Raw genomic sequence first — 27,545 nt, 5'->3', positions numbered from 1 at the left:
ATGGATGATGGTACCCTAAGGTACCAAGGGCGACTATGTGTTCCAAACGTGGATGGTCTCCAGGAAAGAATTATGACTGAAGCTCACACTTCTAGGTATTTCGTGCACTCAGGTTCTACGAAAATGTATCATGATCTTAAGGAAGTCTATTGGTGGAATGATATGAAGAGGAATGTGGCAGATTTTGTGGCAAGATGTCCAAATTGTCAGCAAGTGAAGGCCGAACACGAAAGGCCCGGTGGGTTGGCACAGTACATAGAAATTCCAATGTGGAAGTGGGAAATGATTAATATGGACTTTGTTGTAGGATTACCGCGCACTCCGCGCAAGTTTAACTCAATTTGGGTGATTGTGGATCGACTCACGAAATCAGCACACTTTTTGCCGGTTAAAACTATCGACACAGTGGAGCAGTATGCTCAGTTGTATATCAAAGAAATAGTCAGGTTGCATGGCACCCCAGTTTCCATCATTTTTGATCGAGGAGCACAATTCACTGCTAATATTTGGAGGAAATTTCAGCAAGGTTTGGGCACTCATGCAAATCATAGTACAACCTTTCACCCGCAGACTGACGGGCAGGTAGAGCAGACTATTCAGACGCTTGAGGATATGTTGCGCGCTTGTGTTATAGACTTCAAAAGTAGTTGGGATGATCATTTACCAGTCATAGAATTTACATATAATAATAGCTATCATGCTAGCATTCAGATGGCACCGTTCGAGGCTTTATATGGTAGGAGATGTAGATCTCCCATTAGGTGGTTCGAAATTGTGGAAGCAGATTTGATAGGGCCTGACCTTGTGCATCAGGCTATGAAAAAAGTTAAAATCATTAAGGAGCGGTTGAAGACTGCTCAGAGTCGTCAGAAATCCTATTCGGATGTTCGTCGTAGAGATTTGGAGTTCCAAGAAGATGATTGGGTATTTTTGAAAGTTTTCCCCATGAAGGGTGTAATGCAATTTGGTAAGAAAGGGAAATTGAGTCCGAGATATATCGGACCGTACAAAATCATTCAGAGGATCAGTGAGGTGGCATACAAGCTTGAACTACCACCAGAGATGTCATTAGTACACCCGGTGTTTTATGTGTCTATGTTAAAGAAAGTAGTTGGAGATCCGACACTCATTGTTCCGGTTGAGACTATTGAGGTAAATGAGACATTGACTTACGAAGAGATTCCGGTTTCTATTATTGATCGGCAAGTCCGAAAGTTGAGAAATAAAGAAATTACATCTGTAAAAGTGTTATGGAGAAACCAACACGTGGCAGAGGCTACTTGGGAGGCCGAGGAGGAAATGAAGAAAATGTATCCTTATTTACTTAAAGAGACATGTATTTATAAAGTTGTGATCTATGAAAAATATTGTAAGAGTTGCTTTCTATGAATTTTGTATCATTTGAACAATTGGCGTTAAGGGTGTTCCTTTCCGAAAATATATTGCTTATGAGGCCATTGTTGGTGTTGTTTTGTATGATTTTACATCATTGGATTATGTTTATGTTGTTAGAATTGGTTTCTGGGGTTCTCTGACAGGTGGACAGGCCCAGTTACAGGGGAAACTCTGCCGAAATTTTTACGAATTTGTAAAGATAGCCAAATTTTAAGGGCCATAAGTAAGTTGAAATTTTGGAAAGGAAGTATGAGATCAATGTAGTCATGAGTTCCTATGTATAATGGTTGGAGGAATAAGGATAACTCTATTTTTAGAAGTGACTTGTGAAACATTCGAGGACGAATGTTCTTAAGTGGGGGAGAATGTAACACCCCGTAAAATTTTGAAGTACTTAAGCGCTATTAAGAAAGTTGATGTGTGCCAACTATATTATTTTGTGTGCAGACGAGAACTATTAATGGGATGGATATCAATTGGATACGATAATAAGTGTAGGATTCATATTATAAGTGATGTGGGGTCTAGGGAGAGCCCTAAGTCCAAGTCAAGTTGGAAATTTCATGATAGACTAAAGTTCTAAATGAGTACACACAAGACCAAACTTTGAGTCTAGTTAGGTGCTGTATGACCTATCAAATTAAAATTTTTTGATTCTAGTTTCCAACGCTTCAAACCGTTTGTCATTTGGACATTCCTACAAGAAGTTATGACCAAATTACCAAAGGCTGGCGGAGGAGCCTGCGGATGCGAAGCATCCTAGGCCGCGTCCGAAAGAGAGGCTGGCAGTGAAGTGCTGCCATAGTGTCTAGGTCTGCATCCGAGCTTCAAAGAGGAGTGAAGTGGGGATGCTAAGCATCCAGGGCCGCATACGAAACCCAGAAATCTGGGCCTATAAATACAAGGTCGGGGAAGGGGGATATTTTGAGTATTTGGGGGTTAGGGTTTTTGAGGTGAAGGGATGATTTTGAGCTCAAATCAAGTCCAATCAACCAAGGTGAGTTGTTAATGATGTTTTGGGTTGATTATTACTCAATATACAAGATTTCTAACATCATTCTTACATCCAAATACAAGATTTCATCATCAAGTCCTCAAGAACACAAAAATCACTAAAGTTGTGATTTTTCAAGATTGATCGACTAGAGGTAATTCCAATGCTTCAAACTCATTTATAATTAGTATTTAGAAGTATTTGAAGCAATTGTTACAAGTTTTAATGGTTGAAATATTGGATTATAAAACTCTAGTTCATGGCATGAATAGTACTTTTGAGAAAACAAGAGAGAAGGTGAATGGTAATCTTGGCGATAAAATTTATGAATACATTGAACCTATGGGATTTGTTACTAATATTGGTCTCATTGGATGTTGTTATTGTAGATTGAAGTTGATTAGTGTAGTGCATCGTTGTAGTATCATTAAGGGAAGAATTTGAGGTATGTTGGCTAAACTCTTCTTTAAGAATTGGAATTCCCAATATCCTTGTAAGTCTGAGATGTTGATTATAAATGGAGTATTCCGATAAGTTCTGTGATGAAGATATATGTTCAATTCGTGTTTCAAATGCTCTTATCATATTGCATTATAAATTGAGGATGTGTCCTAAACTATGGATTGTGTATCCACATGTTATAATTTCAAGTCGTGACTTATGTAAAAGTTATTATGCCAAGTTGTGTAGAGATTGTGATTGTGATTTACCTCCACCCGCATATATTGGGGTGAGGCGGCATGACCGCTTTGTGTAGGTATTATGGTATTGTGGGACTGCACCTCCACCTGCTTACATTGGGATGAGGCGGTACGACCGCTTTGTGTATAGTTTTGGTATTGTTGTGGCACCACCACCTGCATACATTGGGGTGAGGCGGCATAGTTGCTTTGTGTTGGTATTGGTATCGTTGATGCATTTCCACCCGCATATATTGGGGTGAGGCAGCATAGCCGCTTTGTGTTGGTATTGGTATCGTTGATTCATTTCCACCCGCATACATTGGGGTGAAGCGACATAGCCTCTTTGTGTTGGTATTAGTATCGTTGATGCATTTCCACCCGCATACATTGGGGTGAGGCGGCATAGCCGCTTTGTGTTGGTATTGGTATCGTTGATGAATTTCCACCCGCATACATTGGGGTGAGGTGGCATGGCTGCTTTGTGTAGGTTCTTGGTACTGTGGTTATATATCCACCCGCATACATTGGGGTGAGGCGGCAGGGCCGCTTGATTAGAGTTGTGGTATTGTACGTACACCTCCACCTGCATACATCGGGTGAGGCAGTGGGGCCGCTTTGTGTGAAGATGGTTACATAGGATCTCATCTTAAATCCTATAAATGTTGTTGATAGCTTTTAATAAGCTTGCTATGGTTGAGACAGTTATCTATATTATTCTATTACCACACCGGTTCATCATAATTATCTTGTATTTCTAAATTCTTAAATTGGTGTTTAGTTTTCATACTAGTACTATTCGACGGTACTAACGTCCCTTTTGCCGGGGGCGCTGCATCTTTAAATGGATGCAGGTTGTTCCACAGCAGGAGACAGTGATCAGTGATAGCAGTACACCTTCTTCCCAGCTGACTTGGTGAGCTCCACTTCATTCTGGGGTGATGAATCCTTTGTACTTTGTGTATTTTTGTTTGGGATATAACCGTGGCCTTGTTGCCGGCATTATCATTGTACTTTTCTTTATCCATAGAGGCTCCGTAGACATAGTGTGGGTTGTGTATTTGGTGCTGAGAAAGTTAAACTATGCTATATTTTGGTTGTATTACTTGTCCATTTGAGACTTTAAAAATGATGAAACTTATGGCAAGAAATTGGTAATTTCAGGTATGACAACTTTATTTTGCAATTAATGAAAACATATATTCTTTTTATTCATGAATGAGTTGGGTAGAAGAAAATCTAATAGGCTTGCTCGGTCGGGTTCACTCGGTGGAGCGCCGGTCGCGCTCCTCGGTTTTGGGGCGTGACACTATGGAATATCCACGATACAATCTTTTAATAGTTCAATCCTTTGTCTATGACCTGGACTCAATTCTTTCTTTTAACTTATACTGGAGTCTTCTACGACTGTATGATTGTCAACATACATGTTGCATGGATAATACTCCGAAATCTTAAGTGTGTCCATCACGTAACTAACTCTGGATCATTGATCGAATAATTCCTTTCGTTCCTTCTTAGCTTTCTTTAAGCGTAAGCTATTACTTTTCCTGGTCTTTCTGTCCCCTTGTTGCGTGCATACTTAACTTATCTTAGTTCCCACGCATGCCAAAATTTTCGTGCAACTTATATGATTTTGAATATTACTTTTGGTTTCATTTCTCGCTCATTAGCCACGATAGGTGCCACTTTCTTATGGAGTGCATACAATGTTGTTGTGAGATTGTTGTTACAAGACCATTTTTTCTTTAGGTCATTGTGCTTAGGTTGAAGCCTTCTTCCTTATTTCCTCAGCAAGTCTTTCGTTGTAGTACTTAGGGAAGACTCTCTGACTCTTGTAAAGCTGTGAGCTTATTACATCGTGTACCCATTAAAGTTTTTGATGTTCGTACTCACCTATAATTATCCTTAGTTACTTACCTCGACACTCATGTGCTCATACGATTGCTTCTGAACTGAAGTTTTGACTGTCTTCCCAGTGAGACTCTCTTTTATTTTCGTAACATTAATATGGTACCCTTAACCACTCCAACTCCTATTTGAATATATCCCAAGTATCACAATGTCATATCTGCGAGACTGAATTCCCCATATTGGGGTTCACTATGTTTATCTTGCACAATCTGTTGATTTGTCTGTGTCCTCTTGTTTAGCCATAACTAGGCTCTTCCTGGATCAACTACTAACTACTTGTTGGCCCATTCTCATATCAATATTTCGCGTAATCTTCTTGGGTTATCTCCTTTATCTTAACTTACGTCTCGCACATGCTCCTTATCTAACATAATATACCTATGCGTTTCATAGACCGTCCACAGGATTTCATAACATAATATACCTATGAGTTTCAGAGACCGTCCACATGATTTCATAACATAATATACCTATGCGTTTCATAGACCGTCCACAGGATTTCATAACATAATATACCTATGCGTTTCATAGACCGTCCACAGAATTTCATAACATAATATACCTATGCGTTTCATAGACGTCTACAGGATTTCATAACATAATATACCTATGCTTTTCATAGACCGTCTACAGGATTTCATAACATAATATAAATATGTGTTTCATAGACCGTCCACAGGATTTCATAACATAATATACCTATGCGTTTCATAGACCGTCCACGGGATTTTATAACATAATATACCTATGCGTTTCATAAACCGTCCACAGGATTTCATAACATAATATACCTATGCGTTTCATAGACCGTCCACAGGAATTCATAACATAATATACCTATGCGTTTCATAGACCGTCCGCATAATATCATAACATAATATACCTATGCGTTTCATAGACCGTCCATAGGGTTCATAACACATCATTATGCATATAACCATATATAAACTCAAAGCGACATGATTAATATTACATTAAGGTCGTAAGTTACCGGATCGTTGGAGCACTTCATGTTCATGCTCATCATGGAGAAACATAGCACATTACATTAGCACATACATGGTGAATCAATAAGTGAATTTCATTGGAACATGAGCCCAATTTGTTTTCTTAAGGTTCATCATCATTTAGCATAGGATATCTCCCTTTCATCTTGTTATTCACTCACTTGACGTATTGAGGTCATTAGCTAAGTTCATTATTATTGAGTACTTAACATAGAAGTCATTTACATACATTATTTCAGAAGTATACAACTATAGTTGAAACCATTGGGACATACAACACCTCATAATTCTCATTTAGGCAAATAAACACATTTCATGTTCATAACTTTCAATTACTTACAACATCATTATTTCATTGGCTCTTGTCACGACCCAAACTGATGGGCCGCGATGGGCACCTAATGCCTTACTCAATCGAGTACCAACATTTCATATCATTCTTATCGTACTGTCATTGGCAAAATGGGCCAAACAGGACGTCATGGGCTTACCGGAATAAACATAAGGGAATACTAAACATAAGACGACCCAATTTGACGTAAATAAGTATACATGTGACATAGGGCCTATAAGACCAAAATTTCACTGAACATGGTCCGATAAGGCCGTACAATATTTCACGTACACGATATATGTCTACAAGCCTCTAAGGATACATAAATGTTATAAAGGTCGGGACAGAACCCCGCCATACCAATCAACACATTTCCTAATCATACTGACCAATAGCGACTCCGAAGCAAATGGAGCGCACCAACATCTTTCGCTGAGCTGATAGCCTACCTGGAGGACTCTCGACCTGTCTATCGGGGCCTGCGGGCATGAAACGCAGCGTCCCCAGGCAAAAGGGACATCAGTACAAATAATGTACCGAGTATGTACGGAATGAAAATAAGTAAACAATAGATATGAGAAAAACAAGGAGTAATAGACTCAACATGTAAGTCTGAATAACTCTGTGAATCATTAATATTTACAATGTCATGCATATGCGTATAAATGTCATACCACACATAGGTATATGCGTTTATAACATCATCAAGCCTCTGAGGGTATCCCATTATATCATCTCGGCCACTGTGGGTAAATCATCAACGTATACCAGCTGATTAGGTGGTGGTGCGTATATAACGCCATAACCTTTTCCCATATCCCATATACGTATAATATACGCGTATATAACTCCATCTGGTTATGGGTCAATGTACATGTATAAATGCATGAAATGCATAAGAAATACGTTAAAAAGATTTCTCGGTATGTCATAAGATCAATATGCCTTTCGGATAAACTTTATCAAATACGTATTTTTCTGAGACCCATGAACAGAAGATATGATAATAATTCACATGGGGAATCAAGAATATAGACACCTCTAGTACTTCTATGAATAGAGTCATTTATGAAAATTGTGCATTTACTCGTTTCATTTGTATCATTTGGATCATGCCAAAAGAAAGAAGGGATAGCTTTAACATACCTGAACCGATTTTCTTGTCAATCCCTCTAACACACGTTAATTGCGACGAAACACGTGACGGCAAGATCGGAGTAGGGAAACATCCGTATGATATTCTTGAGAAAGATTGCACCGTACTCCCTTATAATTGCAAAATCTCATGTTGCTTTGAATTGTTGAAGATCTTATCTTGCTTATGTGACTTACGTTTGTAACACACAAACATTTACGACTGAATTCTTATCACATGCATATAAGAATGAGTTTCTGACTTACGATTCTTCATAATGAATATGTGACTCTCTTTATTAAAGGGATATGACTCAGGTTCTTTAAGAATGAATATATGTCTCTTCTTTATTAAATGGATATGACTCATGTCCTTTAAGACTTGCCACATAATATAATGACTAAGAGTCACAATTCTTGGGGTGGCTTGCTGCCACGTGGGGGAGGGTCTAATATTATCCAAAGATTTTTAATTAATCTCCCACTAAAAGTCATTAATTACTCAATTATCCACATAATTTAAGAATTACCTCAACTTACTTAAAATACTACTCACTTTTAATACACTTTACATGTCACGACCCAAATCGATGGGCCGCGACAGGCACCCGGTACCTTACTCAACCGAGTACCAACGTAACGTATATTTTCGTCTCATACTATCATAGATAACTGAGCCGGAGAGGCTACCGTGAGATAGGTAGAATACTACATGTAATACCAACTTATACATAAGACATATAGGCCTCTAAGACCAAAATAACCACTCGTAAACTGAACATAGGCCGACAAGGCCATACAATCTTTTACGTACATGACATCTGTCTACAAGCCTCTAAGAATACATAAATGTCATAAAGGTCGGGACAGAGCCCCGCCATACCAAACCATACACATCTAAATCATACTGAACAAACAAGCAACTCCGGAGCAAATAGAGTGCACCAATATCTTCTGCTGAGCTGATCGCCTACTTGGAGGACTCTCGACCTGTCTATCGAGACCTGCGAGCACGAAACGCAGTGTCCCCAGGCAAAAGGAACGTCAGTACAAATAATGTACCGAGTATGTAAGGAATGAAAATCAGTAAATAATAGACATGAGAGAAACATGGAGTAAAAGACTCGACATGTATGTCTGCATAGCTCTGTGAATCATTTCATTTTTATAATGTCATGCATATGCATATAAATGTCATACCATGCATAGGTATATGTGTTCATAACATCATCAAGCCTCTGGGTTCCATAGCTCCATTTTTGGGTTTTTAAAACCCGACCCTACTTCGTTAAAAACACTCTTTGGGTCATTTTTGAACTATAATATGATATTTTAGAGTGAGAGAGAGTACCCTAGAGTGAGAAGGTTTCTTCAATAATTGTTCTTCAATTCTTGCTCAAGTTTTGGAAGATTAAGAAGGGAAGCTCACTAAGTCTTCATCCTAGAGGTAAGATTCTACACCCTAAACCCTAATTTCGAAATTTTCTGAAAATGGGTAATAAGCAAGGTAATTTTTGGGCATGAGAGTTGTTTATCTTACATGCATGTATTATCAAAGGGTTTAGGAAGAATGTTGAGCTAATAATGGTAAAGATTTGGTTGTGGTATGATGGAATCCTACATAAAAGGGCCTTGAAACATTAATGCACACCTAGTGTTTGATAAAATGCTCAAACGAGCTAGAACCATAATCATCTTCCTAATTTTGGTTCAATTTGTTATATTTCTAAAATAGATTGAAGTTGCTAAGAATTCCGGAACGTTTTAGAATTTAAGGAAGCTCAATTGAGGTATGTTGGATAAACTCTTCTTTAAGAATTGGAATTCCCATTATCCTTGTAAGTTCCAAGATGTTGATTACAAACCGGGTATTCCGATAAGTTTTGTGATAAAGATATATATTCAATTTGTGTTTCAAATGCTCTTATCATATTGCATTATAAATTGAGTATGTGTTTCAAACTATGGATTGTGTTTCCATATGTTATAATTTCAAGTCGTGATTTATGTGAAAGTTATTATGCCAAGTTGTGTAGAGATTGGGATTTTGATACACCTCCACCCTCATATATTGGGGTGAGGCGACATGACCGCTTTGTGTAGGGATTATGGTATTGTGGGACTGCACCTCCACCCGCATACATTGGGGTGAGGCGGTACGACCGATTTGTGTATAGTTTGGTCTTGTTGTGGCACCACCACCCACATATATATATTGGGGTGAGGCGGCAGAGCCGCTTTGTGTTGGTATTGGTATCGTTGATGCATTTCCACCTGCAAACATTGGGGTGAGGTGACATAGCCGCTTGTGTAGGTTCTTGGTACTGTGGTTATACATCCACCCTCACACATTGGGGTGAGGCGGCAGGGCCGCTTGAGTAGAGTTATGGTATTGTACATACACCTCCACCTTCATACATCGGGTGATGCGGCAGGGCCGCTTTGTGTGAAGATGGTTACAGAGGATCTCATCTTAAATCATATAAATGTTATTGATAGCTCTTAATAAGCTTCCTCTGTTTTAAACAGTTATCTGTATTATTCTATTACTGCACTGGTTCATCATATTTGTCACGACCCAACTGGAGGGTCATGACTAGCACCCGGGCCATACTTGCTGAGCACCAACGTACAGTAGGAGATATTGATCAGTGATAGCAGTACACCTTCTTCCCAGCTGACTTGGTGAGCCCCACTTTATCCCGGGGTCATGTATCTTTTGTTCTTTGTGTATTCTGTTTGAGGTATAGCCGGGGCCTTATTGCCGGCATTATCATTGTACTCATCTTTATCTATAGAGGCTCCGTAGACATAGTGTGGGTTGTATAATGGTGTTGGGGAAGTCAAACTCGTGTGTTGTTCTTGAATTACTATTTCCACTTCAGATTATGAAAAATGTGTTTGGAATTGAGACTTTAAAATAAAGTAACTGATGGTAAGAAATTAGTATTGTAGACATGATCAGTTTGTTTGTTGATTAACGAAAACATATATATTCTCACTATTCATGAATGAGTTTGGGTAGAAGGAAATCTAATAGGCTTGCTCGACCGGGTTCACATGGTTGAGCGCCGGTTGCACTCCTCGGTTTTGGGGCGTGACACTCACCTTCACGAATTTACTCATCACTTGTTTGAAATAGCCTAATGTTTATAATCTCAAAATAATCTAATTCTCGAACTTACGTCGATTAGCTTACGACGAAATTTTAACATACGAAAATGCGGGATGTACTATCTCATTTTTGAGCTTCTATCAATTTACTTATGGCGTGCTTTCACGTACAAAAACATGGGGTGTAACATTATACACCTTACTATCATGGCCATATGGTACCTTGTATGGTACGGGTATTATAGCTCGGACCGTATTTTTTCTCAAAATGTCAAACTTCGACGAAAACTCATTTTCTTCTATTTGCTTTCCCTCTCACTTTCACGAATTTACTTATCACTTGGTTGAAATAGCATAATACTTATAATTCCAAAAAAATCTCATTCCCGAGCCGTCGATTTATTTATGGCGTACTTTCACGTACGAAAATATGGGGTGTAACATCATTCCCCCCCTTGGAACATTCGTCCTCGAATGTTGACTGATGCACTTATCATTCTCATAACCCATAGCTCTTGCAAATACTTTAGTACTCCTCTTGCCATCTAGGCAACTGTTCTGTGAATGAATCCTAAGCGCCAGGGCATTCCCCCCTTTAGGCCTCTTTCTCACACCACGACTCGTGGTCAGAATCATTCCAATCTTGTAACTATTGCTACTTTTTGTCATGCAGCCTGTACGACTTTTTCCTTGTATGTGCGCCTATGAGACTCTTCTCTCCTTTTTCCTCCAGTTTTTAGCCAATCTTTAGGCCTCACTTTGTAAGCATATACAGAGCTTGATAAGATGTCTCTCTGGGCATCTATAGGTATACTGAAGTTCTTTGCTCGATACTTTGTTGAACTTATGAATATTGCTATATCATATTTCATAGACCCGGTTATCCATTTGTATGACTTTACTGCATCTAGGTAGGTCATACTATACCATAACTCTTACTTCGATTTATCGTTACTGAGGTATGCTACCGAACTCCAGGTTACTTTCGTTGCTTATCCCATATGTATAAATCTAAGTCCTTTAATGCTTTCTTATTACTGTTCATCTTAAGAATGACGGCTTAATCTCATTTCATACTTTGTGACTTTTGTCCATCCATTGTTGATTCACCTCAATATTGATCTACAATATACCACTGATAACTTGAAACTTCTTACGTAATACCTTGCCACTAGGACTCACGTCTCATCGGGGAACATTTGAAATAATTAGACCGATCTACCTGGGGCGATACCATGCTTTCATAACTGTATTTCATAGCATCCCGATGTGATTCACCTTATGTGGGTATTTTAATCCTGTACAATTCATGAAATCAAATCATTACTCAATTGAAGGCCCAAATGTCATCCTTTATTTATTACATTTACACCCTCATTCTACTACCAGGGCAGCATTCCATCTCTTCTATATGCTATTAGTCTTGACTCCTTTGAGTTCATTCAGGTTATACTGAGCTTTCTATAACTTAAAGAACCCATTAGCTCTTTTTTTTTTCATGGGCTTAATCCCGAGAACTTATCCATTATCGTCACCTTCTCACTCACCTTTTCTTATCCTTACTCCTGTCTTCTTAAAACCCTGCCGCTTTACCATTCTTTAGCTTGGGAAACATATTTCTTTATACTACTCGCAACCTTCCTTCAACTTGCTTGTACCATAGATTTCCTTGTGTTATTCTGGAACATCAAGCGAGACATCGCATCCTCTCTAACTCTTCTCTACTCTCTTAACTAGTCCTCTTGATACCTAGAAACCATAGGCTGGATGAAATACCACTGACGACACCGCTATCATTCCTGGATACTGATTCCCATCGCTTCTAATCTTCTATATGTAGTATGGATTATTCACAACCTTCTGCATTTGAGTATCTCGTACGTCGTTCACCTTTACCTTATTTACCCTTAAATCTCGCATAACATCTTCTATCTTTTTCATGACCTCGCTTTAACATAGGTATAATTCACATTCACAACTTGAAGCTCTATTGTACTATCTCTCTTGTACCTCTAATATTTAAGAGTGATCCTGCAATGTTCTCAATCGCGAGGTCTATAATTTTCTGGGTCCAATAATCAGACTCCTGATTTACTTAGTTGGTGTAACTCTTTAGTTTCATCTTCCCTCTGATCAACCTTTATGTAGGCTTAAGTTATCTTCCGATCTGCAGCTCATGGTATGAGTTATTACTTTAGCCTTTCATATCTGTGATACCATCATCTAACAATTCAATCCCTTGTCTATGACCTGGAATCAATTCTTTCTTTTAACTTATACCAGAGTATTCTACGACTGTATGATTGTCAACATATATGCTGCATGGATAATACTCCAAAATCTTGAATGCATTCATAAAGTAACTCACTCTGGATCATTGATCGAATAATTTCTTTTGTTCCTTCTCAGCTTTCTTTAAATGTAAGATATTACCTTTCCTGGTCTTTCTGCCCCTTGTTGCGTGCATACTTAGCTTATCTTAGTTCCCACGCATGCCGGAGTTTTCGTGCAACTCATATGATCTCGAATCCTGCTTTTGATTTTTTTTACTTCCCGTTCATTAGCCACGGTAGGTGCCACAGTGAGACTGTTTTTACATAACCATTTCCTCTTTAGGTCACTGTGCTTAGGTTGAAGCCTTCTTCCTTATTTCCTAATCTAGTCTTTCGTTGTAGTACTTTTCCACCTTCTGACTCTTGTAAAGCTATGAGTTTATTACATCGTATACTTGACGAAATTTTTGATGTTCTTCCTTGCCTATAATTATCCGTAGTTACTTATTTTCACCCCCTTGTGCTTGTAGGGTTGCTCCTAAACTAAAGTTTTGATTGTCTTCCCAGTGGCATTCTCTTTTGTTTACCTTTAACTACCCCATCTCCTAGCTGAATATATCTCAAGGATCACGATGTCATATCTGCGAGACTGAAATTCCCATGTTGGGGTTCACTATGTTTATCTTGCACGATCTGTTGATTTGTCTGTATCCTCTTGTCTAGCCATAACTAGGTTCTTCCTGAATCAACTACTAACTGCTCGTTGGTCCATTCTCATATATGTATTCTGCGTAATCCCTCTTGGGTTATTCCCTTTGTCTTAACTTACGTCTTGCACTGGCTCCTTATTTATCAATAACATCTCGGGTAGGAACCCTTACTTCCTTTCCACAACCCAATATTTACCATGCCTAGTTCAACAATCTTCCTACACCCCTTGATATCACATGCATGTAAATAAACAACCCTCCTGCCTAGAAATTATCTTGCTAATTATCCAATTCTACACAAAATTCGAAAGTGAGGGTTAGGGTGTAGAATCTTACCTCTAGGATGAAGACCTAGGGAGTTTCCCTTCTTAATCTTCCAAAACATGGGCAAGAATTGAAGAACAACTTCTCACTCTAGGGCACTCTCTCTCACTCTAAAATATCAGATTATAGTTCAAAAATGGCCCAAAAAGTGTATTTAACGAAATAGGGTCGGGTTTCAAAAACCCAAAAATGGAGCTCCGTAATGGTTCTGCTGTCGCATATCGGTCGCATATTTGCTGACAAAAATGATCAAAAATCTGTCTGTGTATGCGGTCACTATGAGGTCCGCATAACGGTTATGCGGTCGCATAATGCACCGCATAACAGTTATGCGGTCGCATAGTCGACCGCATAGCTGCTTCCAGAATGGCCCTCTCCTGCTCACTTCTGCGGCCATTATGCGGCCCGCAGAGTGATTATGCGTTCGCATAATGGACCGCATAAACGCGCTTTTCCGCCAAAAAATTTCCTTTACTTTCTGGTGCATTGTTCAACCCAAAAAGTCCGAGCACCATGAAATATTATTTTCTTTGCAAATTTTACCGGGCTTTACACTTAACTACTTCAAAATTTTTCCGGGGTGTTACATTCTCCCCCTCTTAGGATCATTCGTCCTCGAATGAGAGTAAAAATCTGTCATTAGCATCTTATGCAACTTAGTTTGTTTTATACCACAAACTAGCAGCCCCAAATTTGACTAACTCCCTAAATTTCCAAAACTTTCGCCAGAGTTTCCTTTGTAATTAGGCCTATCCACCTGTCAGAGAGCCCTAGAAACACATCCTAACAACATATACATATTCCAACGATATAGCATAATACAAAACAACACCAACTGTGACCTCATAAGCAATATATTTCCAGAAAGGAACACCCTTAATGCCAATTGTTCAAATGATACAAATTCATAAAAAGTAAGTCTTATAATTTTTTCCTAGATCACAACTTTATAAATACATGGTCATTCAAACAAATAAGGATACTTTTTCTTCATTTCTTCCTCAGCCTCCCAAGTAGCCTTTTTAACCTGTTGGTTTCGCCACAACACTTTCACGGAGGCAATTTCTTTATTTCTCAATTATCAGACTTGCCGATCAATAATAGAAACCGAAATCTCTTCGTAAGTCAATTTCTCATTTACCTCAATAGTCTCAACCGGAACAATGAGTGTCGGATCTCTAACTACTTTCTTCAACATAGACACATGAAACACCGGGTGTACTAATGACATCTCAGGTGGTAGTTCAAGCTTGTATGCTACCTCACCGATCCTCTGAATGATTTTGTACGGTCCGACATACCTCGGACTCAATTTCCCTTTCTTACCAAATCGCATTACACCCTTCATGGGGGAAACCTTTAAGAATACCCAATCATCTTCTTGGAACTCCAAATCCCTACGACGAACATCCAAATAGGATTTCTGATGACTCTGAGCGGTCTTCAACCGCTCCTTAATGATTTTAACTTTTTCCATAGCCTGATGCACAAGGTCTGGCCCTATCAAATCTGCTTCCCCAATTTTGAACCACCCAATGGAAGATCTATATCTCTTACCATATAAAGCCTCGAACGGTGCCATTTGAATGCTATCATGATAGCTATTGTTATATGCAAATTCTATGAGTGGTAAATGATCATCCCAGCTACCTTTGAAGTCTATAACACAAGCGCGCAACATATCCTCAAGCATCTGAATAGTCCGCTCTGCCTGCCCGTCAGTTTGCAGTGAAAGGCTGTACTAAGATTCACCTGAGTACCCAAACCTTGCTGAAATATCTTCCAAAAATTAGCAGTGAATTGTGCTCCCCGATCAGAAATGATGGAAACTTGGGTGCCATGCAATCTGACTATTTCATTGATATACAACTGAGCATACTGCTCCACTGTGTCGGTAGACTTAACTGGCAAAAAGTGTGCTGATTTCGTGAGTCGATCCACAATCACCCAAATTGAGTCAAACTTGCGCGGAGTGCACGGTAATCCTACCACAAAGTCCATATTAATCATTTCCCACTTCCACATTGGAATTTCTATGTTCTGTGCCAACCCACCGGGCCTTTGGTGTTTAGCCTTCACGTGCTGACAATTTGGACATCTTGCCACAAAATCCGCCACATTCCTCTTCATATCATTCCACCAATAGACTTCCTTACGATCATGATACATTTTTGTAGAACCGTGGTGCACAGAATACCTAGAAGTGTGAGCTTCAGTCATAATTCTTTTCCGGAGACCATCCACATTTGGAACACAGAGTCGCCCTTGGTACCTTAGTGTACCATCATCCATGCCAAGAGAAAAGGCCATGGTCTTATGTTTATGAATTCCCTCTTTCAAATACACCAAAAATGGATCGTTGTATTGATTCTCTTTGACTTTCACAACTAGCGATGATTCAGCCCTATTTTGCACAATTACCTCTCCTTCACTAGAGTCCGCAAGACGAACTCCCAAACTAGCCAATCGGTGAACTTCCTTGGCTAATGGCCTCTTATATGCCTCTAAGTGAGCCAAACTACCCATAGATTTCCGGCTAAGAGCATCAGCCACAACATTGGCCTTTCCCGGATGATATAGAATATCAATGTCCTAGTCCTTGAGTAACTCAAGCCATCTTCTCTACCTCAGATTCAATTCCTTTTGCTTGAAAAGATATTGAAGGCTCTTATGGTCCGTGAATATATCAACATGGACCCCATATAAATAATGATGCAAAATTTTCAATGCAAATACCACTGCCGCAAGTTCTAAATCATGTGTTGGATAGTTCTTCTCATGATTCTTTAGTTGCCTAGAAGCATAAGCTATCACCTTCCCATGTTGCATTAATACACACCTAAGCCCGATTCTTGAAGCGTCACAATATACCACAAATCCATCTATACCCTCTGGTAGAGTCAACGCCGGTGCCGTAGTCAATCTTGCTTTCAATTCCTGGAAACTCTTTTCACAAGCATCTGACCATTGGAACTTAATTGCCTTTTGCATCAATTTAGTCAATGGAGAGGCAAGAGTAGAAAACCCCTCCACAAACTTTCTGTAATATCCAACTAAGCCTAAGAAACTGCGAATCTCTGTTGGAGTTGTAGGCCTCGGTCAATACTTCACAACCGCAATTTTCTGAGGATCAACCTTAATCTCTCCTCACTAGAGACAACATGACCCAAGAATGTGACAGACTCGAGCCAAAATTCATATTTCAAAAATTTCACATACAACTGGTGTTGATACAGACTCTGCAACACTGCCCTGAGTTGACCGGCATGGTCATCTCGATTGCGTGAATATATAAGAATATCGTCAATAAACACTATCACAAAAGAATTGAGGAATGGCTTGAAAACGTGATTCATAAGATCCATGAAGGCTGCTGGGGCATTTGTAAGCCCAAAAGACATTACCAAAAATTCAAAATGCCCATACCGGGTTCTAAAAGCTATTTTCGGAATATTCCGCTCCCTGATCTTCAATTGGTGATACCCGGATCTTAAATCAATCTTGGAGAAGTACCTGGCACCTTGCAATTGATCAAACAAATCATCTATCCTTGGCAGTGGGTACTTATTCTTGATTGTGACCTTATTAAGTTGCCGATAGTCAATACACATTCTCAGTGACCCATTTTTCTTTCTTACAAAAAGGACCGGTGTGCCCCAAGGCGGCACACTTGGCCGGATAAAATCCTTTTCTAACAAATCTCTCAATTGTTCCTTTAGCTAATTCAATTCTGCTGGTGCCATTCTGTAGGGTGAAATAGATATAGGATGTGTGTCTGGCATCACATCAATCCCAAAATCAATCTCCCTGTCTGGTGGGATCCCAGGGAGTTCATCCAGAAATACTCACAGAAATTCATTCACAACAGGCACGGACTCAAGTATAGGTGCCTCAGCATCGGTGTCCGTAACTCAGACCAAATGGTAAATACATCCCTTGTTGATAATCTTTGTGGCCTTAAGGTAGGAAATAAACCTACCTTTTGGCGCCACATCATCACCCTTCCACTCAATAACTGGCTCATTTGGAAATTCGAACCTAACAGTTCTGGTTCGAAAATCAAGCTTGGAAAAATATGAATAAAGCCAATCCATCTCCATTATCACATCAAAATCGACCATTCTCAATTCAATAAGATTGGCCATAGTGTCTCGACCACGCAATGTGACAACACAATCCCTATAAACCCGCGTGGCCAAAATAGACTCACCAACCGGAGTAGATACAGAGAACGACTCATAAAGTTATTCTGGTTCTATCCCAAATTCCATAGCAACATAAGTTGTGACATATGACAAACTGGAACCGGGATCAATAAGAGCATATACATCATGAGATTGGACAGTCAATATACCTGTGACAACATCTGGAGAAGTCTCTAATTACCGACGTCTCTACATAACATAAAATTTGCTGGGTCCTCCCGAATTCTGTGCACCACCCCTAGCTGCACCACACCCTACGGGTGCTGGGGTGCCTCGAGCTGGAGGTGCTGTGGATGTAGTAGCTGCAGAATTAGCTGGTTGTGCCGCACCTCTGCTCATATTTCGGCGAGATGAGCGGCAATCTCTCTGAATGTGACCCCTCAAACCACACCCATAGCATACTGGTAGGTCCATGAAATAGGACCCAGAGTGCATCCTCCCACACTTAGGGCATGGAAACCTCCACTGCTGAAACCTTCTATCGGGCTGACCCTACTGATGGGGTCCCCTGTTACCCTGAATGGGTCCAGATGATTGTGCACCCATCGAAGACTGGGCGAATGATTGGGATGGTCTTGATGACGCTCCCCTGAATGCCGACCTACCACCACTACCACCGGAAGAACCACCAAAGTTGCCCGCGGACCGGGCCTTGCTGCTACCTGACAATCCATTCTATTCTTCAATTTACGGGTCTCTGTGGCTTGAGCAAATGCCACCATCTTACCATAGTTCATATCGGAATTCAAAGCAGTTGTAGAGGCCTTATTGATAACCAAGGAGCTAAGGCCCTATACAAACCGGCGTACTCTAGCCTCCATAGCGGGCAACATGTGAATAGCATACTTGGACAGGTGCGAAAACTCCATATGGTACTCCCATACATTCATACTACCCTGCTTTAGGATTTCAAACTCAGTGGCACGAGCTGCCTTAGTTTCGGCAAGCAAGAAATGATCCATAAAGGCATATGTGAACTCACCCGACCTTGCCGGAGGGCTTCCCTCCTCACGGGATTCCTCCCACAACTCAAACCAAGAATAGGCCACCCCTTTCAGGCGGTAAGAGGCCAACTCTACTCCCTCTGTCTCTATAACATGCATAACCCGGAGAGTTTTGTGCATCTCATCAATGAAGTCCTAGGGGTCCTCCTTGGGATCAGTACCTGTAAATACTGGAGGATCTAACTGAAGAAACTTGTTCACCCTGGAACTAGCAAATTCCCCTGGATGACTGGAAAAAGTAGGCCCAACACTCGATCTCTGGGCCTGAGAAGCCACTATCTATATCAACATTTGTATGGCTCCCCTAATATCAATATCAGACACACCAGAATCAGAAGTTGGAGCTAGAGGTGGAACTGGAATATCAGTTGGAGGAACCGTTGCACCTTTTGTAGGTCTAGGGACAGGTGCGGTCTGATAAGTTGTAGTGGAGTCAGGCAGTGTAGTAACTGGAGGAATATTCTCATTCCTCGAATGCTCACCCGCATAATCAATTATAGGGTCAACTGTCACTCCTGGGGTAACATTGGCTCTTTAGCCAGTTCTTGCCTTCTTCTTAGGTACCATGTACTGAAAATTAGAGCAACACATGAGTTAAAGGAGGAACAATTTTACAACCAGCTTTATCGCACGATCAAGAACATGAAAGAAGGGTATTATTCCTAAATGCCCATGTAGCATCCTAATTATAGATGTGGTCAACAACACACCGATAATAAGGACTCTACTAGACACGACTCCGAGACATCCTAGGATACTTTAAAACCTTAGGCTCTGATACCAAGTTTGTCATGCCCCAAAACCGAAGAGCGCGACCGGCGCTCAACCGTGTGAACCCGGCCGAGCAAGCCTATTAGATTTCCTTCTACCCAAACTCATTCATGAATGGAGAGAATATATATGTTTTCGTTAATCAACAAATAAAGTGATCATGTCTGCAATGCCAATTTCTTACCATCAGTTACTTTATTTTAAAGTCTCAATTCCAAACACATTTTTCATAATCTGAAGTGGAAATAGTAATTCAAGCACAACACACGAGTTTGACTTCCCCAGCACCATTATACAACCCACACTATGTCTACGGAGCCTCTATAGATAAAGATGAGTACAATGATAATGCCGGCAACAAGGCCCCGGCTATACCTCAAACAGAATACACAAAGAAAAAAAGATGCATGACCACGAGATGAAGTGGGGCTCACCAAGTCAGCTGGGAAGAAGGTGTGCTGCTATCACTGATCAATATCTCCTGCTGTGGAACCACCTGCATCCATTTAAAGATGCAGCGCCCCCGGCAAAAGGGACGTTAGTACCGTCGAATAGTACTAGTATGAAAACTAAACACTAATTTATGAATTCAAAAATACAAGATGAATATGGTGAACCAGTGCAGCAATAGAATAATATAGATAACCTTTTAAACCATAACAAGCTTATTAAAAGCTATCACTAACATTTATAGGATTTAAGATGAGATCCTCTGTAACCATCTTCACACAAAGCAGTCCTGCCGCCTCACCCGATATATGCAAGTGGAGGTGTACGTACAATACCACAACTCAAATCAAGCGGCCCTGCCGCCTCACCCCAATGTATGCGGGTGGATGTATAACCACAGTACCAAGAACCTACACAAAGCGGCTATGCTGCCTCACCCCAATGTATGTGGGTGGAAATGCATCAACAATACCAATACCAACACAAAGTGGCTATGCCGCCTCACCCCAATGTATGGGGGTGGTGGTGCCACAACAATACCAAAACTATACACAAAGCGGTCGTACCACCTCACCCCCAATGTAAGCGGGTGGAGGTGCAGTCCCACAATACCATAATCCCTACATAAAGCGGTCATGCCGCCTCACCCCAATATATATGCGGGTGGAGGTGTATCACAATCACATTCTCTATACCATAATCTCCACACAAAGCGGTCATGCCGCCGAACCCCAATGTATGCGGGTGGAGGTGTATCACAATCACAATCTCTACACAACTTGGCATAATAACTTTTACATAAATCACGACTAGAAATTATAACATGTGGATACATAATCCATAGTTTGGGACACATCCTCAATTTATAATGTAATATGATAAGAGCATTTGAAAAATGAATTGAACATATATCTTCATCACAAAACTTATCGGAATACTCCATTTATAATCAACATCTCGGAACTTACAAGGATATTGGGAATTCCAATTCTTCAAGAAGAGTTTAGACAACATATCTCACTTGAGCTTCCTTACACTCTAAATATTCCGGAATTCTTAGCAACTTCAATCTATTTTAGAAATATAACAAATTGAACCAAAATTAGGAAGATGATCATGGTTCTAGCTCATTTGAGCATTTTATCAAACATAAGGTGTGCATAAGGTTTCAAGACTCTTTTATGGAGAATTCCATCATCCCACAACCAAATATTTACCATGCATAGTTCAACAATCTTCCTACACCCCTTGATATCACATGCATGTAAATAAACAACCCTCCTACCCAGAAATTATCTTTCTATTTATCCAATTCTACACAAAATTCGAAAGTGAGGGTTAGGGTGTAGAATCTTACCTCTAGGATGAAGACCTAGTGAGTTTCCCTTCTTAATCTTTCAAAACTTGGGCAAGAACTGAAGAACAATTATTGAAGAACACCTTCTCACTCTAGGGAACCCTCTCTCACTCTAAAATATCAGAGTATAGTTCAAAAATGGCCCAAAGAGTGTATTTAACGAAATAGGGTCGGGTTTTAAAAACCCAAAAATGGAGCTCTGGAACGGTTCTGCGGTCGTATATCGGTCGAATAATTGCTGACAAAAATGATCAAAAATCTATCTATGTATGCGGTCACTATGCGGTCCGCATAACTGTTATGCGGTCGCATAATGCACCGCATAACAGTTATGCGGTCGCATAGTCGACTGCATAGCTGCTTCCAGAATGGCCCTCTCCTGCTCACTTCTGCGGCCATTATGCGGCCCGCAGAGTGATTATGCAGTCGCATAATGGACCGCCTAAATGCGCTTTTTCGCCAAAAACTTTCCTTTACTTTCCGGTGCATTGTTCAACCCAAAACACGTAAGCCTAGCCCAGCACCATGAAACATTATTTTCTTTGCAAATTTTACCAGGCTTTACACTTAAGTACTTCAAAATTTTTTCGGGGTGTTACAATTCTTGTCCTTAAATAGTTTTGAGCTTCCTAGGATGCTATCATTCCCTTCTTCTTCAAGAAAATTCGTCCTCGAATGTTGATCTTGCAAGAAAAAGAAGTCACGCACTAGTAAATGGCATCCACTAATCTGAAAACTGGCAGGAATAAAACAAGATAGTGACCATGTGTCCACTTAACCCAATTAAGCCTAATAGGTATAAATACTCCTTTATAAAGCATATTGATATCATCATCCCAATAAAATTTATGCCTACTTAGAGTTGTCCAATTAAAACCTCTCTTATATGCACTATGTAATGAAATTTACCATGCGATCTTGTCAATAATGTAGTCCAAACATGTGCATGCCAAATAAATTATAAAATATTGGTCATGCATCCATTTAACACAAGTATCTCTGCCACATGTATCAAATAAGACACTCTTATGATATAGCCAAGTATCAATTATAAATCCCACGGATTCTTCTATATGTAAGTTATTCAAAGAAGCACATAAATTCTCAGAAAGGTCAGAAGAACCCATAAATTCCAAAATACGAATTTCAAAACATTCAAGCTCATGATTATAACTTTCCCCAATAATATTCGCAACATCAATGGATTCTACATAATTGCTCAAACTATCACAGAAAGAGTCATAGATAGGTTCATGAAAGAGCATTTGATCACTAACGTCACAATAATCATGCATATCATCTTTACTAGTAGCAAATACTTTTACAGGCTCACAATCAACATGACTAGAAGAATGACTTCCCATCAAACAGCAAAACTCACATTCTAGCAATTTATCACATGAAAACTCATTAGACACTTGAATAAGAGAAGAAAGAACATTTAACTCATTAGCAAGCCTCTTCTCATAAATTCCATGCCTCTTTCCACCAAGTTGGAATGCATAATCATCTATGTCATACTCAATTTCAAAAGGAAGTTAAAAGAAAGAATTGATCAATGATATCTGACAAAGGATTGAATTATCAGAAGATTGTATCATAGATATTCCATAGCGCCTATGAAAGGCTAAAGTAATAACTCATACCAGGAGCCGCAAATCGGAAGATAGCTTAAGCCTACATAAAGGCTGATCAGAATGTCACGCCCCAAACTCAGGGAGCGCGACCGGCGCTCAACCGAGAGAACCCGGCCAAACAAGCCTATTAGACTTACTTCTACCCAAACTCATCCATGAATAAAGAGGAGATGTACTCCATTAATCAATCACTGAAAAGATTTTATTAACAACTTCCTTTTCATTTCCATTAGTAGCTTCATTCATAATTTCCAAAACATTTCGAGTTTATAGAATTAATGAAAAATATAATTTCCAAGTACCAACATTTCTAGTTCCATTCCCAACATCAACCATAACCCACAACTTGTCTACGGAGCCTCTAAATACAATAGAAGAGTAATATGAAAATGGCGGCAACAAGGCCCCGGCTATACCTCAAAACACTGTACATGAGAAGCAAAAGATACATGACCCCGAAATGAAGTGGGGCTCACCAAAGCATGATACATCATAAATAGGTGCATGACTAGACCACTTGTTGAGAAGACTCCCTATGAGTTACTTAAAGGGAGAAAGCCAAATATATCCTATCTTATGACATTTGGATGCAAGTGCTTTGTGCACAATAATGCTAAGAACTCCCTAGGTAAGTTTGATCCCAGAAGTGATGAGGGAGTATTCTTGGGATATTCTTCACATAGTAAAGCTCATAAGATTTATAACAAAATAACTATGTGTGTAGAAGAAAGTGTACATGCGATTTTTGATGAAACTAACATTCTTTCTGAGAGACATGAACTTGATGATGAAGCAATTGGGCTGGTAAGAAACTCAAATGAAATCACAGCCCAGACTGAAGCTGCATCAGAGGAAGGAACAGGGGATGGAACAAGTCCTTCCACCTAGGGCAACTTGACAGGGGGAACTGAACAAATAAGAACTGATCCTTAAACCTCGAGGGAACCTGTCCATGAACATGTTCCTCGGCAATAAAAAATTGAAGGAACGTATAAGAGAAATCATCTAGTTGTGAAACCTTACAAGTATTAAATTTCTCATCCCATTGAAAACATAATTACTGATCCAACCTCTGGAATCAAAACCAGATCTTCTTTGAAGAATCTTTGTGCTTTTGATGCCTTTTTATCTCTTATTGAACCTAAAAATATTGTTGAGGCTTTGCAGGATGCAGACTGGGTGAATGCAATCCAAGATGAACTCAACCAATTTGAAAGAAGTCAAATTTGGCATCCGATACCAAGACCCAAGGACAGAACAGTAATTGGCATAAAATGGGTCTTCAGTAACAAACTTAACAAAGATGGAACAATTACAAGGAACAAGGCAAGACTGGTGGTTCAAGGATATAGTCAAGAGGAGGGCATAGACTATGATGAGACTTTTGCTCCAGTTGCAAGATTGGAGGCAATTAGACTCCTTATAGCCTTTGCTGCTTATATGGAATTCACTCTCCATCAGATTGATGTCAAAAGTGCTTTCCTCAATGGCTATCAAGAGGAAGGAGTGTTTGTCAAGCAACCTCCGAGCTTTGAAAGCAAGGAATGTCATGATCATATGTACAAGCTTGACAACGCACTTTATTGGCTCAATCAGGCTCCAAGAGCATGGTATTAAAGATTATCAAAATTCTTGCTTGAGCATGGCTACAAGAGAGGTAAAATTGACAATACTTTATTCTTGAAATAAAAAGGTAAAGATCTCTTGGTAGTTCAGATATATGTTGATGCTGATTATGCAGGTTTTCTTGTGGATAGAAAGAGCACCTCATGTATGGTACACATTCTTGGCTCATGTCTTGTTTCTTGGGCCACCAAAAAGAAAAATTTTGTTGCCTTATCTACTGCTGAAGCTGAGTATGTTATTGCTGCCTCATGTTATGCTCAATTATTGTGGATCAAACAACTATTAATGGACTTTGGAATTAATGTAGGTTGTATTCCCATCTTTTGTGATAACACCATTGGAATTAGTATGACCAAGAACCCGGTTCATCACAAAAGAACTAATCACATAGATGTTAGGCATTATTTTTTGAGGGACAACTATGAAAAGGGTTTGATCACTGTAGAATTTTGTGCTACTGACAAGCAAATAGCTGACATCTTCACAAAAGCTCTAAGTAGAGATCAGTTTGAAAGGAATGGGTTTGAATTAGGGATGATTAAGATCACCTAAAAGGAACCAGTCCTAACTCAAAAAAAAAAATTGGTTAGAAAATCTGTGAATTCTTGTACTCAATTAGATTAGATTTTGCTCAGCCTCATACTTTCATCTGTATACTCTTGTGCCATGTGATAAAATTTCCCATTAATCTCTAATGATATTATCTTTATTTTCTTGGAAAATTCAGACTTACACAAGAGATTTCTCAGTGAAGAACCTGGTTCATCAAGATTACATGGTACGCATTCTCCACTCAACATATTTTGAAATAATTATATTTGGATTATGATCAAATGGAGAGTCCCAATTAATCCTAACCTCCTTGAGCTTATCTGTGACGAAATGAACCAGTTTCATTCAAAATCATCCCAAAAACGCAATAAGTGCCTAGATTCTAGGGAGAGTCATAAACGTCTCTTCAAAATGACTCTCAGTTAGATTAGACCTTTGAAAAAGTGAGCGAGGGTGATCGAAGTGATGTGAGGGGAATGTAAAAATAAGTGGATGAATCTCCACCCACTCCTGTTGGTTTGACTGAAGAAACAGGAACTATGGTAGTATGGAGTGGGGAATCTGCTGGAGAAGAACAAGAACGTGTGAAAGAAAAAGAGGACAGTGGGTCTGGAGAAGTAGCTGAGGGGCTGGTTTGGTTGAGGAAGAGGTTCCAAGAACCTGTTCCATCTATGCAGGAACCCCTCGAGAACCTACTGAGAAAGGTGTCTGACAGTTACAATCCTAAAAAGAAAAGAGGCTTAGGAGTTAAAGTCCCAGGTACTGCTAGGGCAAATAAGAAGAGAAAGGCTGACTCTTCTATACCTGCAGAAGCTTCTCCTACAAAAGGAAGGGCTACAATGAGCGAGAAGAAGCAAAGTGAGGCTGAACTGGAAAAAAGGCCCTCGAAGAAAGTAAGAGAAAAGTTGCTTCTAAGGGAAAGAAGAAGGTGGTTGAACCTGTTGAGGCAGTTAAAATTCAACACTTCCACAAAGAAGTCTGTTTCAAAGACAAAGTCTACAGGGCCCTCTACCTTGGCTAAAAGAACCAGGTCTGCCTTGAAGTCCAGAAAAGTGAAAGTAGTGGAAGAAGAAGAATGGAGTGGAGAAGAAGAAGAAGAATCTGATGCAGAGAAGGACAAGATGGTTAAGTTTGGGAAAAGAACCATCTTGAAAGGTAGACTCCTCAGGAACTTGGAGGAGGAAGGCATGGTGATGCTGCTGGAAAAGTTACAACTGCAACGTTTGAATGACATGGTCCTTTAGATGGATGGAAAGCTTGCCAAAACTGAAATTGTGGAGTTCATGGCAAACTATGAGATAAAAAATAGGAGAGTCACAAGTGTGGTGAAGTGGGTAACAATGAGTTTTGATGACAAGGAATTGGGAGAAATCTTGGGTGTACCTGCTGCAGGGTACAATGAGTACAAGAAACTCAAATGGCCAAGTCTAGAGAATCTCCCTACTGCCCTTGCCATTACAAGGAAGTTTGGTTCCAATAAAGAGGTGCTTGAGCCCAAGGCCATATACAAAAGTGAGATGAAGCCACCCCACAAAGTGTTGCTCGAACTTGTTAACAAAGTTGTGTTGCCTAGGCAGAAAAGGAGGCACATTTCCACATTCATGGACCTAGCCCTTATAGAATATCTGGATTGTGGAAGGCAAATCAATTGGCCTAGATTTATCATCCAGCTTCTCGATAGGGTTCTGACTGGCACCAAAACTCATGTCGTACCCTATGGGTTCATTGTCATGGTTGTACTTGCACACTTCAAGGTACCCATCAAGAAATAGGAAGTTGGTACAAGAAAGGATCACTTTGGGGCAAACACTTTGACTGCTTGTGACTATGAAGTCCACAGCATTCCCAAAGAACCTGGTTAGGATATTGTCTTTCACACCTCAAGATCATTTGACCATACTGTAACAGTCTTTTTAAAATCAAAATAATATTTTTTTAACAATGAAAGGATTACCAATATAGGACTGTTTTCAATTTTCCCTCACAACTGTTTTTGCTACGTCTTCTTTGGACTAACCACGTACATTGATTGGATCATGTAGGTGTAAACTACTACTTGCGGTA

General features: G+C 39.8%; 1 protein-coding gene across 1 annotated transcript; it reads left to right on the top strand.

Moving 5' to 3' along the window:
• Positions 1-24,920, top strand: LOC142167237 (uncharacterized). The gene is made up of 5 exons (XM_075227395.1): positions 1-219; positions 571-1,027; positions 1,112-1,336; positions 19,409-19,479; positions 24,765-24,920. The coding sequence occupies exons 1-5, from the start codon at positions 1-3 to the stop codon at positions 24,918-24,920; spliced, it is 1,128 nt and encodes a 375-aa protein (XP_075083496.1).
• The last annotated feature ends 2,625 nt before the right edge of the window (positions 24,921-27,545 follow it).

Source organism: Nicotiana tabacum, chromosome 12, assembly GCF_000715075.1.
Source record: "Nicotiana tabacum cultivar K326 chromosome 12, ASM71507v2, whole genome shotgun sequence".
In the NCBI taxonomy this organism is placed as follows: Eukaryota; Viridiplantae; Streptophyta; class Magnoliopsida; order Solanales; family Solanaceae; genus Nicotiana; species Nicotiana tabacum.
The sequence above is the reverse complement of the archived record's forward strand: the minus strand, read 5'-3'. Positions and strand labels throughout refer to the sequence as shown.

Bases quoted from the DNA above. Each gene is read 5' to 3' on its own strand.
- LOC142167237 (XM_075227395.1), top strand. From the start codon at position 1: ATGGATGATGGTACCCTAAGGTACCAAGGGCGACTATGTGTTCCAAAC. The intron at 1,028-1,111 runs GTGAGGTGGCAT...TAAAGAAAGTAG, and splicing joins CAAAATCATTCAGAGGATCA to TTGGAGATCCGACACTCATT. The intron at 19,480-24,764 runs GTAGGTCTAGGG...ACTCTCCATCAG, and splicing joins GAGGAACCGTTGCACCTTTT to ATTGATGTCAAAAGTGCTTT.